This window comes from Carcharodon carcharias, chromosome 5 (genome assembly GCF_017639515.1).
Source record: "Carcharodon carcharias isolate sCarCar2 chromosome 5, sCarCar2.pri, whole genome shotgun sequence".
Classification (NCBI taxonomy): Eukaryota; Metazoa; Chordata; class Chondrichthyes; order Lamniformes; family Lamnidae; genus Carcharodon; species Carcharodon carcharias.
The window spans coordinates 115530243-115550203 of record NC_054471.1 but is presented as its reverse complement, the minus strand read 5'-3'; the positions used below and the strand labels follow the sequence as shown (position 1 = coordinate 115550203).

Sequence of the window (19961 nt, the reverse complement as noted above, 5' to 3'; positions counted from 1 at the left end):
AAGAAATGGCTGTAGGCACTGGACAGTGCAAAGGCTGTGACAATATTCTGGCAACAGTGCCAAATAATTATGCTCCAGAACTTGCCACGCCCCTAGCCAAGCTGTTCCAGTACAGCTACACCACTGGCATCCACCTGGCAATGTGAAAAATTGCCCAGGTATATCCTATATACAAAAAGCAGGACAAACACAACCTGACCAATTACTGCCCCATCAGTCTACTTATTCATCTGTAAAGTGATGGAAGGAGTCATCAACAGTGCAATCAAGCAGCACTTGTTTAGCAATAACCTGTTCATTGATGCTCAGTTTGGGTTCTGCCAGGGCCACTCAGCACCTGACCTCATTACAGCCTTGGTTCAAACATAGAGATAAGAGCTGAACTTCCAAGGTTAGATGAGAGTGGCTGCCCTTGACATTAAGGCAGCAATTGACTGAGTGTGGCATCAAGGAGCCCTAGCAAAACTGGAGTCAATGGGAGTCAGAGGGAAAACTCTCCGTTGGACATGGACTGCTTTAGTCATACCTAACACAAAGGAAGATGGTTGTCGTTGCTGGAGGTCAATCATCTCAGTCCCAGGACATTACTGTAGGGGTTCCTCAGGGTAGTGTCCTAGGCCCAACCATCTTCAGCTGCTTCATCAATGACCTTCCTTCCATCATAAGGTCAGAAGTGGGGATGATCGCTGATGGTTGCACAATGTTCAGCACTATTCGCAACTCCTCAGATACTGAAGCTGTCCATGTCCAAATGCAGCAAGACCTGGACAATATCCAGGCTTGGGCTGATATGTGGCAAGTAACATTCACACCACACAAGTGCCAAGCAATGACCATCTCTAACGAGAATCTAACCATAGCCACTTGACATTCAATGGCATTATCATTGCTGAATTCCCCACTATCAACATCCTGGGGGTTACCATTGGCCAGAAACTGAACTAACCATATAAACACTGTGGCCACAAGAGCATGTCAGAGGCTAGGAATCTTTCGACAAGTAACTCAACTCCTGACACCTCAAAGCCTGTCCATCATGTACAAGGCACAAGTTAGAAGTGGGATGGTTTACTTTCCACTTGCTTGGATGAGTGCAGTTCCCACAACACTCAAGAAGCTTGACACCATCTTGATGCTGGCTTGATTGGTACCCTATCCACAAACATTCATTTCCGCTACCACCAATGCACAGTGGCAGCAGTGTGTACCATCTGCAAGATGCACTGCAGGAACTCACCAAGGATCCTCAGACAGCACCTTCCAAACCCACGACCACTGCCATCTAGAAGGACAAGGGCAGCAGACACATGAGAATACCACCACCTGGAAGTGCCTATCCAAGTCACTCACCATTCTGACTTGGAAATATATCACCGTTCCTTCACTGTCACTGGGTCAAAATCCTGGAACTCCCTCCCTAACAGTACTGTGAATGTACCTACACCGCATGGATTGCAGTGGTTCAAGAAAACAGCCTACCACCACCTTCTCAAGTGCAATTAGGGATGGGCTAGCCAGCGACACCCATATCCCATGAATGAATAAAAAATAACAAAGTTAACATTTCAGGTTGATGACCTGAAAATTGCCCGATTCGATGCCACCTCTTATACATTTCTCTGATCTAGAGGTCATTTCTAATTTCAGCCAATGCAGTGACAAAGTCACAGATGGAGGAGATGTGACCCTAGCTTTCAACTGTAAACAGGATGTCAATTCTCTTTCCAATCCTAATCCCAATCCACCATTGTGGTGCAACTTTAAGTGGGTGTGATTATGTTTTCTGCGTACATTACTGGAGGGGAAATGACACAATGTATCGAAAACAGAAAATGCTGGAAAAACTCAGCAGGTCTAGCAGAGAAACAGAGATAACGTTTCAAGTTGCACATGACCGTTTTTCAGAACTGAAGAGAAGTGGACATGTGATTAAACTTATACTGTTTAAGTGGGGTAGAGCAGATGAAGCTAGATAGAAGGCCAGCGATAGTTGGGAACAAAGGTGGGATTGACAAAGATGTCATGAACTAAAGGACAAAGGGATTGTTAATGGTAGTGGTAAGGGCTAAAAAAGATGCTGATAGTGGCGTAAAGGTTAGAAAACAGAATGTGATAACAGCAGAACAAGGGTAGCATTATGTGAAAGGACAAAATGGAACAAGTAACAAATGTAGGGGATGGGGTGGAGGGAGGAGGCAGTGATGGGGAAAAAAGATAGAAAATGGGATAGAAAAGGGGATAAAGAAGGGGATAAAACCATGGATAAATTAATAAAAATAAAAATAAGTAGATAAAAAATAAAAATGAATGTAGCGAAAAGGTGATTTAAAAAAGGGTGAGGATAGGGGAGAGAGTTCATGGTCTGAAGTTGTTGAACTCAATGTTAAGTCCAGAAGGTTGTAAAGTGCCTAAATGGAGGATGCGGTGCTGTTCCTCCAGTTTGCATTGGGTATCACTGTACAATATCACATTCTGCTTTCTTACCTTTAAGCCACTGTTAGCACCATATTTAGCACCAACCACTACCATTAACACTCCATTTGTGCTTTAGTTCATGACACCTTTGTCAATCTTTCCTTTGTCCCCACCTATCACAGGCCTTCTATCCAACACTTCACCTGCTCCACCCCCCTTAAACAATATAAATTTCATCATATTTCCACTTCTCTTTAGCTCTGAAGAATTGCCATACGGACTTGAAACGTTAGCTGTTTTCCTGTCCACAGATGCTTCTAGACCTGCTGAGTTTTTTCAGCATTTTCTGTTTTTGTTTAAGATTTCCAGCAACTGCAGCATTTTGCTTTTATTTTGATGCAATGTATCACTTGGTTCGGACTTAGTCTCAGTTTGCTCTGAGGAAGCTGCCAACTCAGACATATGATCAGTGCTTGGGCCCCAGCTATTCACTATTTATATCAATGATTTGAATGTGGGGATCAAATATAATATTTCCAAGTTTTCTGATTACACAAAACAAGGTGGAAATGTAAGTTGTAAGGAGGATGCAAAGAGGCTACGAGAGGATTTAGACAGGCTAAGTGAGTAGGCAAGAAAATGGCTGATGGAATATACGGAAAATGTGAAGTTATGCACTTTGGCAGGAAAAACAGGAATGCAGAGCATTTCTTAAATGGTGAGAGATTGGGAAGTGTTGATGTCCAAAAAGGGATCTGGTGTCCTTGTTCATAAGTCACTGAAAGCTAACATGCAGGTGCAACAAGCAATTTGAAAGGCAGATGGTATGTTGGCATTTTTTGCAAGAAGCTTTGAATACAGGAGTAAAGAAGCTTTGCTGCAATGGTATAGAGCCTTAGTGAGATCACACCTGGAGTATTGTGTACAGTTTTGGTCTCCTTACCTAAGGAAGGATGTAATTGCCTTAAATGGGGTGCAACAAAGCTTCACCAGACTGATTCCTGGGATGGTGGGATTGTCTGATGAAGAGAAATTGAAGAAACTGGGCCAATATTCTCTCGAGTTTGGAAGAATGAGAGGTGATCTCATTTAAGCATAAAAAAATCTTACAGGGCTCGACAGAGTAGATGAAAGGATGTTTTTCCTGGCTGGTGGGGCCTAGAACCAGGGGACACAGTCTCAGAATAAGAGGTAGGCCATTTTGGACTGAGATATGGAGGAATTTCTTCACTCAGAGGGTAGTGAATCTTTGGAATTCTCTACCCCAGAGGACTATGGAGGCTCAGTCATTGAGTATATTCAAGACAGAGATCAATAGATTTCTAGATATTAAAGACATCAAGGATTATGGGGATAGTGCAGAAAAATGGCGGTGAGGTAGAAGATCAGCCATGATCTGACTGAATGGTGAAAGGCCGAATGGCATACTCCTGCTTCTACTTCCTATGTTCCCTTATGCATGTGTACAAGATCTCCAACTGTATAATGCTGCTACTAACTTCTCAGATCTTCAATAACTGAACTTACATATTTTTGTGTTAACCAATCCCTTATGTGTGCTTGGCACCTTGATGTTTATTTGCAAAGTAAACACAGAAGAAAAACACAACATCCACATCTGAGGTTTATGTTTGAGGATTTGAACAATCTGACTCTTAATCTGAATTAATGACTGGATTTGCATTGACTGGGTGATAGAGTCATAGAGTTGTACAGCCACAGATGGAGTCCATTTGGCCTATTAGGTCCATGATGGCTCTATGTAGAGCAATCAGTACTACTGCCTTGCTCTATCCCCATAGCTCTATAGGTTTATTTTACTTAAGTGCCTATCAAACATCCTTTTGAAATCAATTATCATATCCACTTCCACCACCTTCTTGGTGAGTGAGTTCCAGGTCATTATCACTCACTGAGTAAAATAGTTCCTCCTCACATCCCCCCTGCATCTCTTGCGCAAAACCTTAAATCTGTGTCCCTTAGTCCTTGTACCATCAGGTAGTGGGAATAGCTTCCCTTTGTCCAAATTATCTAAAGTTGACATAATCTTGTGCACCTCTATCAAATCTCCCCTCAACCTTCTTTGCTCCAAGGAGAACAACCCCAGCTTCACCAATCTCACCTTGTAGCTAACATCCTTCATACTGGAAAAAAAACAGAATTACCTGGAAAAACTCAGCAGGTCTGGCAGCATCGGCGGAGAAGAAAAGAGTTGACGTTTCGAGTCCTCATGACCCTTCAAAGGAACTGAGTGAATATTAGGAGAGGGGTGAAATATAAGCTGGTTTAAGGTGGTGGTGGTGGGGAGTGAGAGGGGGGGCGGTGGTGTTGTGGTGGGGTTGGTGTGGTTGTAGGGATAAGCAAGCAGTAATAGGAGCAGATCATCAAAGGGTGTCACAGACAAAAGAACAAAAGAACACAGAGGTGTTGAAGTTGGTGATATTATCTAAACGAATGTGCTAATTAAGAATGGATGGTAGGGCACTCAAGGTATAGCTCCAGTGGGGGTGGGGGCGCAAAAAAAAATTAAAAATAATGGAAATAGGTAGGAAAAGAAAAATCTATATAAATTATTGGAAAAAAACAAAAGGAAGGGGGAAGAAACAGAAAGGGGGTGGGGATGGAGGAGGGAGTTCAAGACCTAAAGTTGTTGAATTCAATATTCAGTCCGGAAGGCGTAAAGTGCTAGTTGGAAGATGAGGTGTTGTTCCTCCAGTTTGCGTTGGGCTTCATTGGAACAATGCAGCAAGCCAAGGACAGACATGTGGGCAAGAGAGCAGGGTGGAGTGTTAAAATGGCAAGCGACAGGGAGGTTTGGGTCATTCTTGCGGACAGACCGCAGGTGTTCTGCAAAGCGGTCACCCAGTTTACGTTTGGTCTCTCCAATGTAGAGGAGACCGCATTGGGAGCAATGAATACAGCAGACGAAGTTGGGGGAAATGCAAGTGAAATGCTGCTTCACTTGAAAGGAGTGTTTGGGCCCTTGGATGGTGAGGAGAGAGGAAGTGAAGGGGCAGGTGTTGCATCTTTTGTGTGGGCATGGGGTGGTGCCATAGGTGGGGGTTGAGGAGTAGACGGTAATGGAGGAGTGGACCAGGGTGTCCCGGAGGGAACGATCCCCACAGAATGCCGACAGGGGGTGTGAAGGGAAGATGTGTTTGGTGGTGGCATCATGCTGGAGTTGACGGAAATGGCAGAGGATGATCCTTTGAATGCGGAGGCTGGTCAGGTGATAAGTGAGGACAAGGGGGACCCTATCATGTTTCTGGGAAGGAGGAGAAGGCGTGAGGGCAGATGCGCGGGAGATGGGCCGGACACGGTTGAGGGCCCTGTCAACGACCGTGGGTTGAAAACCTCGGTTAAGGAAGAAGGAGGACATGTCAGAGGAACTGTTTTTGAAGATAGCATCATCAGAACAGATGCGACGGAGGCGAAGGAACTGAGAGAATGGGATGGAGTCCTTACAGGAAGCGGGGTGTGAGGAGTTGTAGTCAAGGTAGCTGTGGGAGTCGGTAGGCTTGTAATGGATATTGGTGGACAATCTATCACCAGAGATTGAGACAGAGAGGTCAAGGAAGGGAAGGCAAGTGTCAGAGATGGACCACATGAAAATGATGGAGGGGTGGAGATTGGAAGCAAAATTGATAAATTTTTCCAAGTCCCGACGAGAGCATGAAGCAGCACTGAAGTAATCATCGATGTACCGGAGAAAGAGTTGTGGAAGGGGGCCAGAGTAGGACTGGAACAAGGAATGTTCCACATACCCCATAAAGAGACAGGCATAGCTGGGGCCCATGCGGGTACCCATAGCCACACCTTTTATTTGGAGGAAGTGAGAGGAGTTGAAGGAGAAATTGTTCAGTATGAGAACAAGTTCAGCCAGATGGAGGAGAGTAGTGGTGGATGGGGATTGTTCGGGCCTCTGTTCGAGGAAGAAGCTAAGGGCCCTTCGATCATCCTGGTGGGGGATGGAGGTGTAGAGGGATTGGACGTCCATGTTGAAGAGGAAGCGGTTGGGGCCAGGGAACTGGAAATTGTTGATGTGACGTAAGGTGTCAGAGGAATCACGGATGTAGATGGGAAGGGACTGGACAAGGGGAGAGAGAAGGGAGTCAAGATAACGAGAAATGAGATCCGTGGGGCAGGAGCAAGCTGACATGATCGGTCTACCAGGACAGTGCTGTTTGTGGATTTTGGGTAGGAGGTAGAAGCGGGCCGTCCGAGGTTGGGCGACTATTAGGTTCAGAAGCTGTGGGAGGAAGATCCCCTGAGGAGATGAGGTCAGTGACAGTCCTGGAAACAAAGGCTTGATGTTCAGTGATGGGGTCATGGTCCAGGGAGAGTTAGGAGGAAGTGTCTGCGAGTTGACGCTCAGCCTCAGCGAGGTAGAGGTCAGTGCGCCAGACAACAACAGCACCACCCTTGTCAACGGGTTTGATGACAATGTCAGGGTTGGACCTGAGAGAATGGGGTGCAGTAAGTTCAGAGAGAGAGAGATTTTTTATCCTTCATACTGGAATCATTTTGGTAACTCTCCTCTGCACCCTTCCAAGGAACCTCACATGTTTCCCAACGTGTGGAGATCAGGACTGGATGAAATACTCTAGTTGTGCCCTAATAAGAGCTTTATACAGGTTCAGCATAACTTCACTGTTTTTGTACTTAATATCTCTATGCAGATGAACCTCCCAAGGAGCCCCTGTCTCTGACACTTTTTAGGACAGTGCCATTTAGTCTATATTGTCTCTCCCTCTTCCTTCAGCCAATGTGTATCACCTCACAATTCTCTGTATTAAATTTCATATGCAACTTGTTTGCCCATTCAGCTAGCCTATCTATGTCCTATTGAATTTAGTTGTTATTATCCTCATTGCCAGTCATTATTAACTTCTGTTCCTTTCAATATTGAAAAATGTTTTTCAATTTTAGTTTTAGTTTTATTAAACAGATATTTCTTTCACCTATATAAATAGACAGGGCCCTGTTCTTTGCAGACAAAAAGAACATGGGGCAGAATTTTGCCCTTGGCAGGCGGGCTCAGCGGCGACAGGTCGGTGTTGTCAGGAAGTCGACCGCTGTCCGTGATTGGGACCGGACTACAATTCCATGCAGGTGGGCCAATTAAGGCCTGCCTAGCATGAAACGCAAGCAGCAGCACTGAGCGCTGCCTGTGCAGGTGGGGGGAGGAGGGCGCGCAAGTGAGCGCTGCATAATTTCCGAGGCACAGAGATGAAGCATTTTTAAAAAAGAAAATGAAGAAAATTAAAATGTAATAAAATATGTCCTCTCATGTCACATGAGCAGGGACATGTTATTAATTAAATTTTAAAACTTTTATTTTATTATTATTTGCATTTGGAAACCTCATCCCACCCGTGGATCAGTGCGCTCAGCTGACATCAACACATATCATTTCACATTCGAGCAGGTTGGGCGCACACTTGCCTGCTGAGTGAAAATTCCTGCCCATGAACACACATAGCGTTTGTTTTAGCTAAACAATGCCTACAAAAATGCCTACTTAGATCCATAATTACAACAAATGGCTATTTCTATAACTTGTTAGGGTTTCCTTTTTATCATTTGTTTCATGATATTCATTTCTATGAGCCACAAATAATTTTTGCCACATTAATACACCCTTCTATATGTGGGGCTCTATTAAAGGCACAGAATATTCATAGAGATTCATGAAGTACATCACCCACATCTTTTTTCTACAGCCCTAAGTTCCTAATGTTGCATGGTATACATATGTGTTGTGTTAACCTTACATATGTGCTGTATTAAATGACCTGAGTATTAACATTACAGCTAAATTTTAGGAAAATCAAAACCATCAGCTTAAGCCCCACCACAAATTCTATTTCCTGCAGCCCCTGCCCAGCTATAGTCAAAAGCTAAACCAAACTGTTCACAATCTTATCAACATATTCAAAGCCAAACTGATTTTCTAACCCCAAAACTGCCAACTCCATAACGTCACCCATGTCCAGCCCACTATAGTTCATCTGTCACTGCCACCTACATGCTTTTATTGCCACACATGTTTCTCTTGGCTAGGTACCTATCCTTCACCATTGATTAATGTCAGCTTATTTAAATTTTTATGTATCCTCTCCCACCTCAAATTCTGTTCATCAATTGCCCCTGTGCTCATTGACCCTCCATTGATTTCCAATCCTTAAGCATATTAAATTTATAGTCGTTTGGTAGTACAAAACTTGAGTATTGCTGAAAAAAAGATATTTTTTGTCAAAGCTTTTTGTCTTACACTCTTAAGGACAATTTGCAAGAAAATATCAATGTCAGGGGAAACCATAAGACCATAAGACATAGGAGCAGAAATTAGGCTATTTGGCCCATCGAGTCTGCTCCGCCATTCAATTATGGCTGATAAGTTTCTCCACCCCATTCAACCGCCTTCTCCCCATAACCTTTGATCCCCTTACCAATCAAGAACCTATCTATCTCTGTCTTAAATACACTCAATGACCTGACCTCCACAGCCTTCTGTGGCAATGAATTCCATAGATTCACCACTCTCTGGCTAAAGAAGTTTCTCCTCATTTCTGTTCTAAAAGGTCTTCCCTTTACTCTGAGGCTATGCCCTCGGGTCCTAGTCTCTCCTACTAATGGAAACATCTTCCCCACGTCCACTCTATCCAGGCCTTTCAGTATTCTGTAAGTTTCAATCAAATCCCTCCTCATCATTCTAAACTCCATCGAGTATAGACCCAGAGTCCTTAAACATTCCTCATATGTTAAGCCTTTCATTCCTGGGATCACTCTCATGAACCTCCTCTGGACCTTCTCCAGGGCCAGCACATGCCTCCTGAGATACAGGGCCCAAAATTGCACACAATATTCTAAATGTGGCCTGAACAGAGCCTTATAAAATCTCAGCAGCACATCCCTGCTTTTATATTCTAGTCCTCTTGAAATAAATGCCAACATTACATTTGCCTTTCTAACTACTGATTCAACCTGCAAGTTAACCTTAAGAGAATCCTGGACTAGGACTCTCAAGTCCCTTTGCACTCCAGACTTCTGAATTCTCTCTTCATTTAGAAAATAGTCTATGCCTCGATTCTTCCTACCAAAGTGCATAACCTCACACTTCCCCACATTGTATTCCATCTGCCACTTTTTTGCCCATTCTCCTAACCTGTCCAAATACTTCTGCAGCCTCCCTGCCTCCTCAATACTACCTGTCCCTCCACCTATCTTTGTATCATCTGCAAACTTAGCCAGGATGCCCTCAGTTCCTTCATCTAGATCATTAATGTATAAAGTGAAAAGTTGTGGTCCCAACACTGACCCCTGCGGAATTCCACTAGTCACCGGCTGCCATCCTGAGAAGGACCCCCTTATCCCCATTCTCTGCCTCCTGCCAGATAGCCAACCTTCTATCCATGCTAATACCTTGCCTCTAACACCATGGGCTCTTATCTTACTGAGCAGCCTCCTGTGCGGCACCTTGTCAAAGGCCTTCTGGAAGTCCAAGTAGATAACATCCATTGGCTCTCCTTTGTCTAACCTTCTCGTTACCTCCTCAAAGAATTCTAACAGATTTGTCAAGGCATGACCTCCCCTTGATGAAACCATGCTGACTTTGCCTGATTTTACCATGCACTTCTAAGTATTCTGAAATCTCATCCTTAATAATGGATTCTAAAATCTTACCAACGACCGACGTCAGACTAATCGGCCTGTAATTTCCCGTCTTTTGCCTCACTCCCTTCTTATACAGGGGGGTTACATTAGCGATTTTCCAGTCCTCTGGGACCCTCCCTGACTCTAGTGATTCCTGAAAGGTCGCCACTAACGCCTCCACTATCTCTTCAGCTATGTCCTTCAGAACTCTGGGGTGTAATCCATCTGGTCCAGGTGATTTATCCACCTTCAGAACTTTCAGTTTTTCTAGCACCTTCTTCTTGGTAATGGCCACCATACTCACCTCTGCCCTCCGACTTTTTTGAACTTTGGGGATGTCACTCATGTCTTCCAATGTGAAGACTGACGCAAAGTACCTATTCAGTTCCTCCGCCATTTCTTTGTTCCCCACTACTACCTCTCCAGCATCATTTTCCAGCGGCCCAATGTCCACTTTTGCCTCTCTCTTACCCTTTATATATCTAAAAAAAACTCTTGCAATCTTCTTTTATATTACTGGCTAGTTTACCCTCATATTTAATCTTCTCCCTCCTTATTTCTTTTTTAGTTGTCCTCTGTTGGTCTTTGTAGGCTTCCCAAACCCCTGGTTCCCACTGCTTTTTGCCGCATTGTATGCTTTCTCTTTAGCTTTTATGCTGTCCCTGACTTCCATTGTCAGCCATGGTTGCCTCGTCTTCCCTTTAGTATGCTTCTTCTTCCTAGGGATGATTTTTTGCTTTGTCTCCCAAATTACTCCCAGAAACTCCTGCCGTTGCTGTTCCACTGTCTTTCCGGCTAGGCTCATCTCCCAGTCAATTCTGGCCAGCTCCTCCCTCATGCCTCTGTAGTTGCCTTTATTCAACTGTAATACCGTTACATCTGATTCCAGCTTTTTCCTCTCAAATTGCAGGGTAAATTCTATCATATTATGGTCACTTCCTCTTAAGGGTTCCTTCACCTTAAGCTCCCTTATCAAATCTGCCTCATTACACATCACTAAATCTAGAATTACCTGTTCCCTAGTGGGCTCCACCGCAAGCTGCTCCAAAAAGCCATCTCGCAGACATTCCACAAATTCCTTTTCTTGGGATCCACTACCAACCTGATTTTCCCAGTCTACCTGCATATTGAAATCCCCCATGATCACTGTAACCTTCCCTTTCTTACACACCTTTTCTATCTCCTGGTGTATCTTGTGTCCCACATCCTGACTACTGTTCGAAGGCCTGTACATAACTCCCATTTTTTTTTTACCTTTGCAGTTCCTCAACTCTACCCACACAGATTCTACATTATCTGACCCTACACCATTTCTTGCTATCGATTTAATTTCATTTCTTACTAACAAAGCAACCCCACCCCCTCTGCCAACCTGCCTATCTTTTCAATCGGATGTATATCCTTTGATATTTAGCTCCCAGTCCTGATCCCCTTGCAGCCATGTGTCTGTGATGCCCACTACATCATACCTGCCAATTTCAATCTGCGCTACAAGCTCATTTACCTTATTTCGTATACTGCGTGCATTCAGATACAACACCTTCAGTCCTGTATTTCCAGTCCCCTTTCTCATTGTCGTCCCTTTTTCTGATGTGCTTGAAGTTAGATTCCTAGCCTTTTCCAAACACTCTGTCCTGATTTGTGTTCTGGAGACTTTAATAGCCTCTCCTGGGCTCTCCTTTCTTTTCAGTTTTTTCATAATTTTCCATGAAGTTGAATCCAACCCCCAAACGCTAACTTGCTACTTTGTTTTCCATTAGTCATATTTCTTGGAGTTTCACCCCCCCCCTCCCACTTTCTAGTTTAAAGTCCTGTTGACCACCCTATTTACCCTTTTCGCTAGAACATTGGTCCCGGATCGGTTCAGGTGGAGACCGTCCCAACGGTACAGATCCCTCCTGTTCCAATACTGATGCCAGTGCCCCATGAAATGGAACCCCTCTTTCCTGCACCACTCCTTTAGCCACATGTTTACTTCCCTTATTCTCGCGTCCCTATGCCAATTTGCACGTGGCTCGGGTAGTAATCCGGAGATTATAACCCTTGAGGACCTGTTCTTTAATTTAGTTCCTAGTTCCTGATAATCCCCAAACAGGTCCTCTTTCCTAGTCTTACCTATGTTATTTGTCCCGACATGGACCACAACAACTGGATCCTCCCCCTCCCTCTCCAATATCCTTTCAAGCTGGTGAGAGATGTCCCTCACCCTGGCACCAGGCAGGCAACATACCATGCAGGACTCTCGATCCTGCTTACAAAGGAAGCTATCAATTCCCCTAATTATAGAATCCTCTCCAACTACCACTTGTCTTTTTGCTCCCCCTTCTTGAATGGCCTCCTGTGAAACAGTGCCGTGGTCAGCTGGCTCATCCTCCCTACAGCCCTCTTCCTCATCCACACAGGGAGCAAGAACCTCATACCTGATGGACAAGGTCAAGAGCTGAGGCTCCTCTGTTCCTGAGCACAGGATCCCTATACCTGCCTCACTCGCAGTCACACCCTGCTGACCCTGACCACGGACTGGACTTGAGGTACTTAATCTACTGGGTGCGACCACCTCCTGATACAAAGCGTCCACGTAACTCTCCCCCTCCCGGATGTGCCGCAGCGTCCGGAGCTCAGACTCCAGCTCATCAATTCTGAGCCGGAGTTCCTTCAGCAACCAACACTCGCTGCAGATGTGGTCACTGCGGCTCGCAATGGGATTTGCCAGCTCTCACATCATACTGCTACAGCACATCACCTGCCCAGCCATCTCTACTTAAATACAAAGTATTTATACCGTATGAAAAGAGAGTGCTGATTGGTTGACAAGTGGAATCTAATTGAGAGATGTCCCTCACCCTGGCACCTAAGTGGAGAATGTTCCAATTGATGAAGACTGTCAATTAACTGCCAAGCATTGTTTGAAATTTAAACCTGGCAGCTTGACTCTGATTGGTCAAGGCATTGCCCTAGGGAATAAACCAGTGAATGGCTGTCACTTATTTTGTTTAGCTAAAACAGGTGCAATGTGTGTACATGTTCTTTCTGTCTGCAAAGAACAGGGCCCTGTGTATTAAAATATGTAGCTTCTAGTACACACAGTTGGGCTCGCAGTGTGGCACATTTGCACATAACCCAGAAGACACAGGCACAGAATCCCTTTTCCTCCTTCCAACACAGGTGGAAATTGGTTCTCCTAAGAATAATGCCCTAACCTATCCCCAGTTAGTAACAGCCGCTCTCATTTACGAGAGCTTGCACTTCATTATGACAGGATTGAAAAATTAACACTGGTTACCCTTAAACTGTCCACTAGTGTTCACTAAGTAGATTGTATGGCACTTTGGTGGCTAGCACTTGACCCAATGTGCTGAGATTTCAAGCAATACGATAAGTCATATTAACTTTTGGACCAAAATGTTTTCCCTCATCGGGCGGGCTTGGTGGGAGCGGGCAAGGGAAGTCGGGGAGACGACCACGATCAGCTCCACTCCGTGACTTCACGTGGGAGGGCTAATTAAGGCTCACCCTGCATGAATCACGAGCGACAGCGCTCAGCACTACCTGTGCAGGCAGGGGGAGGAGGGAGAGCGGGCCTGGCACACAGTTCGCGCATGCGTGCAAAAGATTGAAGCGCTTTTTTAAAAAATTAATAAAGACAGTAAAAAGTTTAAAAAACATGTCCCCTCATGTGACTCTCACATGAGCTGGGACATGTTTTTAATTCAGAAATAACATTTTTCAGTAATGTTTATTTGCTTTAGGAAACCTCATCCCGCTCGTGGATGAGGTTTCCTAAAAAACGTAAATGCTGCTTGGCCTTTTCGCCTGCCCACCAGCTGTAAGGTTGGACGGGCAGCGTAAATTTGATTTTAATTAGCTTGTTAATGGCCTTAATAGGCCTTTCAATTATCATCACGCGTCATTTTACACTCGAACGTGTCGGGCGCTTGCCTGCACGCCAAGCATGAAATTCGGCCCTTGCAGTTCACTTGCAACTAGAAGTTTGAATAGGACTTTTGAAACACATTGTGAGAGTTTCTGGAACACTTTGTCAAGACTTCGCCAATACTCGATCAACATTTATCCTGGAAATTCTCTGATGATTTCAGCTGAACGGAATAAGTGTTGTGCTACTTCACCTTATTGGGTATCTTATAGGAGTGACTAGGAGAAAGGGAGTCTGTGATCATTGGCATCTTGCTTGTGGACCCCTTGGTCTGCAGGAGGAATGGGACATAAGACCAACTAGCTGATGCAGGAGAGGGACAGGAGGAGATGAGAGTGAGGTGGACTCCATCCTCATTGCAGGCAGAGAATATCTCTCCACCCTTGAACCTCTTCCGCCAAGATCCCCAATGCTGCTTCCAGAATCCAGTGCACCCTCTCACTTAGTCTCTGAGCCATCCTGAAGCATGAAGCTGTGTGTCCGCTAGCACACTCCACATCTTCAGTAGAAGTGGGTGAGTAGAACAGATATATACTGCTCCACAAAAGTTGCCTCTAATTAGCACTTGCTTTAGCACTTCTGGACAAGTTCAAATTATGATGGTCAAGTTAGGACCAAAGCGGTGTGCTAAAACCAAACATCTTCTGGTGGTGGCCACTTACATGGCCGTATCCATGCCTGGAAAGCCTGAGTGGAGCACATCTGGTACCTGCTCTATTCAGGATTTCCCAGTTTCTCTGAAAAATCCTAAAACAGGGTACTTCATTGGAACATGCAAGGGCTCTAACACTTGTATTAAATGGCTATCCTAACAGCTGAAAAAATGCCCAGACTCAATACCAAGTCAGAGATCTCTAAGACATACTTCAGGTACAGGACATTAGCCCCCTAACTGGCCCTCATTGCACTCATATTACACAGGACAATAAGGACAAGGATTCAATTTCTCCATATCTTTGTTCATCCATAACTAATTTCTTCCAATCTCACAACTCTAACCCTCAAGCTCTGTCGTTCTCTGACTGGGGCCTTTTATAATCTCCTTCCTTTTTCTTACCACTGACAGCAAAACTTTCAGCTGACCTAAGGTCTAATCTCTAGAATGCCTTCCAGTAGTGTCTCTGCCTTTCCAAATCTCCCTCCTCCTTTTAGAGTCTTCACAGAACCCATCCCTTTGACCAAGACTTCAAATACTAACCTCTCTCTTCTTAGTTATGCATGCATTTTCCGAATGATTGTCTGTGAAGCACTTTATATAAATGCAAGTTTCTTTTTTTAGAAATTAACGTTTCTTCCATTACCATTATTACTTTTTAGATTAACTCATAAAATAATTGGAAATATTGACCTACCAATGATATAAGAATAGGTTTCCAAAATGTTGCTTAATAACGCCATTTCAGTCTGAATACCCCTTGTTTCAAGAAGCTGTTTGTCAATCTCATCCAGTGGAGCTGGAAGGGGTTTAGCATCCATGGGGTAATCGAAGGCTGATCTTCCTTTCTTCTTTTCTTCTGCATTCATACACCAAAGCACCAAGTTAAATACTGACCAGTATTTAAGGCAATAATATGAAACACTCTTACTTATGAAAATTATAAAGTCATAATGTACTTATGATCAAATTTCAAACAATAATTTTAAATCATACGGGAAACATGAGCATTGATATATAGCAGGTGGATGTCGGGGCTGCAACCACCATGTGTGGCTCTAGTATATAATAGTAACATTTCCTAACTTTAGACCAAACACATTAAACCATTGTTCACCACTTCACCGTAAGTAAAAGGTGGAGCTGATAGTTTTTATTGCTACCTTCAAAGGCTCTTTTATTATATTTATGCAAGACAAGATATGACTTCTTCTCACAAGTTATAGATAAGGACTGTTAATAATTTAATTTAAAGTTGCTGGGGGTTGCCAAGGCTTCTGTAAAAGCAGCATTGAGATGTTATCAGCTTCATCCCAGGCTTTGCCTCCAGCTGTTCAATTTTAATATGTTCCAAACAAGTTATCCAGGAAATCCTGAGTTTTTGTTGTTGAAAATCTTTCATTCAGTTGTTATGAAAGATCTGAAGAATAAACTTATTCGTTTTTCAGATCTTAAATAAAGTTAAATGCAATGGAACCACACATCTGCAGTCCTTCTAGCTCAGTCCCATTCTACCTCTGTGTAGTCAGCAGAAGGGTCAGGCATTAGATGAGGACACTGACGCTGTTTCTGGCTTTATTCTTGGGGATTCTGAGAGATCCACCTGCCCCGTATAAGACCAGTGGCACAGGTCAGGATGGCATTGAGAATTCCTAATACAGGACTTCCCACATGCCCAGCCTCCCAATCGTTGAGTGCATCCTGGACATTGGAATGCTTGGTGATGCCAGGCCTTCAAATGACAGAAAGTGAAAAGAGAATGTTGAGCGGGGGCCAAATGGAGGTCTTTAAAATTATGAAAGGTTTTGATAAAGCAGACAGAGTGTTTCCATTGAAAGTGTGGGGAAGAGCAAATATAGTGGCCATCAGTGTAAGATAGATAGGGAATTCAGAAACTTCTTTAGCCAGACAGTGGTGAGAACGTGGAACTCAGTACCACAGGGAGTATTTGAAGTGAATAGTATAGATGCATTTAAGGAGAAGATATGAGGAAGAAGGGAATAAAGTGTTTTGCTATTAGAGTTAGATGAGGAAGGATGTGAGGAGGTTTGAGTGGCACATGGACTGGTTGAGTCAAAAGGCCTGTTTGTATGCAGTATATTCAATACTCCTGTGCCATTTATTCTATGTAAATCTATGTTAAAAAAAAGTGGTCCCCACATGTTGGTCTAGAGCAAGATAATCGCCTGGACTGGAGTTGTCAACTCTCTTTGGACATTTTCCTGGAAAGTTGATCACATGACACTTTATCACATAGCATAAGGTAAGTTAATGTTTTATTGCAAATCATTTAACATGATGGGTAAGGAAAGTAACCAACCAAATTCTTAAGGTCAAGAATATGAGGGAAAAAAGCAACATCGCTGACATGAAAGTGGGATCTTGAAAATCACTGGTGTAACTAAAAGTTCCAGAATAAAACTACCATTCTGTACTGCAACCACTCAAGCATGGTATCTCAGCTATATTTCAGCATTGAACTCCTCCTCAGGTGAACTCTGCCACACAGAGTAGTCTGAGGAGGGTGCATCTCTGTTGAAAAGGGAAATTCAGAACAAGAGGCAAGTTTTTTATGATTGTACTCATACTATGAAATGAGGAGATGTGCATCTGGAGAAAGTTGATTTCAATTAAATAAAATTTAGGCGAGCTCCATAATGATTAGGTAATCCGTTCTATTAGGTTACCTGGTGAAGCCAAAAACCCACCTTTGTTCGTCTGAAAAAGAAAATAATGCCTTTCCCGGAACTTAACATGATGAACACAATATTCACCAAAAATAGATTTAACAATGAAACTTAGTATTAATATATTTAGAGGCAGCATTGTCAGGGTTAGCCCTTGGCATAAAGCATTTAAAAAGTGCTCATCCAGACTGTATAAATATCTATATGTGTATATACTTTAAGCAGAAGTTTAACTCTGAACTGAGAAAGTGGCTTAATAAGTGGCCATCTCATCATGGAATGAGAGGCCGAGCCAATTTTAACAGCTGGGCCCTATTGACATGACTCTAGATGATTTTCCAATCAAGTTGACCAGAGGCCACCTGTAAAAAGCTCCAAATACACAATGAGTGTTCATTTCAACAGAATAATCATCCAGGAAGGTATGAGGGGTAGCATGCTTAGAGCTTAACATGAATAAGACAAGAACATTCGAACGCATAATGACCAAATATAGACAAGACATTACTGCATTAGCATGTTCCGAAGCTACTATGACATGGGAGAAATTGTGTCCTTGAAGAATTGAAAGAAACAATGCTTTTATCTTGTTATTGAAAGGTATGGAAGATAAAGATGTAAACAATTAGCCATTCCACTCTGAGAAGAAAGTGGGTGGTATCAGTTCAGGAGCTGTAGTTTGAAGAAATTCGATGAACGTGGAAGGAATCATTTTCAGAAGAGTGAATGATAATTAGTGTAGATGGTTATTAATGTATAGAAGCCACAAAATGGGTGATAAAGAGCCCTCTGAACCTTTGTGATAATGTCGATGAGCCACCAACTATAGCAAATAGAGTATACTTAGAGGAAATTTGATAGCTATCAGCAAAGTATTGTGAGCAACCATATGTTAGTCACTTGCTTAGAGTGCATGTGACTTGGAGGAGTCAAAGATAGCAAGAAAATTTATGCACTATCTTCAAGGATGGAGTTTGAGGAGTATGTGACATAGACAACAAGATCACCAGTGAAACAGGTAAGCTACCAATCAAGTTCAAAGTAATAATATTTCGAAAGCTGCAGTAACTTCCCGGTATCTACTTATGTGTTAAAGATCTCATATCTGCATCTATTTCCTGTCAAGTTTCTCCCATCATAAATTCCTATATAAACACCCTATAATGAAAACTGTATTTGTAAACTTGATCCATTGCACTTCAAAGTGGCACTATAGCACATCAGCTTCATATTTCTCAGTGACTCATCCTGTACTGAAATTCATATGATCCATGCATCTCAACTACTCTGCTTCCCAAGCTACTGAAAATTCTGCTATTTAACTATAAATATTAATATTAAATCAGTGTTACACAAAATAGGGACAGTTATGATTTCAATATGGGGCCTCAACTACATTGGGACATCCTGCCCAAGTATCTCCAACACTCTAACTCCTAATTCATCCAAGACTACATTTGATTTTAACTAGTGTATGTGCAATTTAACATATCTACTAGTATTTTATGTCTCTGCATATGCCCTAGCTATGAAACCCTTTCCATTATGTCCACTTTTAAAATGAAAAAACCTTGTTTCTCCCATTCCTGAAACTATGTAACTCCCTGTTCCTTGCCCAAATTATGTTCTAAAATTTTTTCATAGGAGCAGGCAGGGCCAGTAATGTTTTGTCTAGATGTGGTCATTATATGCTGGATTTCATTAGGCACTGTATTCCCCATCAAATCCCCACTTCGTCCCAACTAAAAAGTCAGCCAGAAGCCTGCCCCGCAGCCATTTTACACTGGGGAGGAAGTCCCGCCTTAGAGAACTGCCAGCCAATCTGATTTCTGGCAGCTCTGTAGTCCCTGCCAGGTTCGAGCGGTGTTCACTGCTGGGACTACAGGCAATCCCTGAACAAGAGGAAGTTGTGAAGTCAGACTTCAAGGTAAGTCCAGGGTTTTGATGAGACCTGACTGGCAGACTCCAGCCAGGGTTGGGGGGGTGGTTTATCTTGGCGGGAGGGGGTTTGCCTCCAATGGGCACAGGGGACTCCCAAAGGAGATCTTCCCTCACCTCTTGCCCACATCAGCCTGCACAGTAAAAACAGCCAGGCTATCCAGTTGGCGTGGGCCTCCCCCTACCGTGGGTAAAATAGTGGAGGAGGCAGAATGAGGCACTTACGTGGCCATTAATTGGCCACCCAGATGGAAAAAACAGTTCGGACCAGTACTCTTATTTCCCAGTTTTTACCGGTGTTCCATTTTAAGATATACAAGACCAGTTCAGACCAGTATTCTTATTTCCCAGTTTTTACTGCTTTTTTCATTCTGAACACTTAATGACCCCAATAGGCCCAAGGGCAGGTGGGCTGCCTGATTCTTCTCCCACCCCCTGTAAAGTGGGAGGCAGATCGGAGGAGGCCGGGAAGGCAGTGGGAAGGTCACACACAGCATTTTACGAGCCCCCTGCCTTCAAACATGCTGGCGGGGGCTGTAAAATGCAGCCCTATGCATCAGTATCTTGCTGTTCCTTATGCTTTCATGAATATTCAAGCTGGTGAAATTAGGTGTGTTTTCTTTAGTAACTGAAAATTGTATTGTCTTGTTGAAACAAAATAAATTTTACAAAATGC

At 43.4% G+C, this 19961-nt stretch overlaps 1 protein-coding gene across 2 annotated transcripts in view; it reads right to left on the bottom strand.

The window, feature by feature from the left end:
* LOC121277650 (protein eva-1 homolog C) overlaps positions 1-19961 on the bottom strand; it is a 430530-nt gene that overhangs the window by 10184 nt on the left and 400385 nt on the right. For both annotated transcript variants that reach the window (XM_041187246.1, XM_041187247.1), the window contains one exon: positions 15358-15519. In XM_041187246.1, the coding sequence (XP_041043180.1) occupies positions 15358-15519 (162 nt within the window). The remainder of the gene's footprint in view (positions 1-15357; positions 15520-19961) is intronic.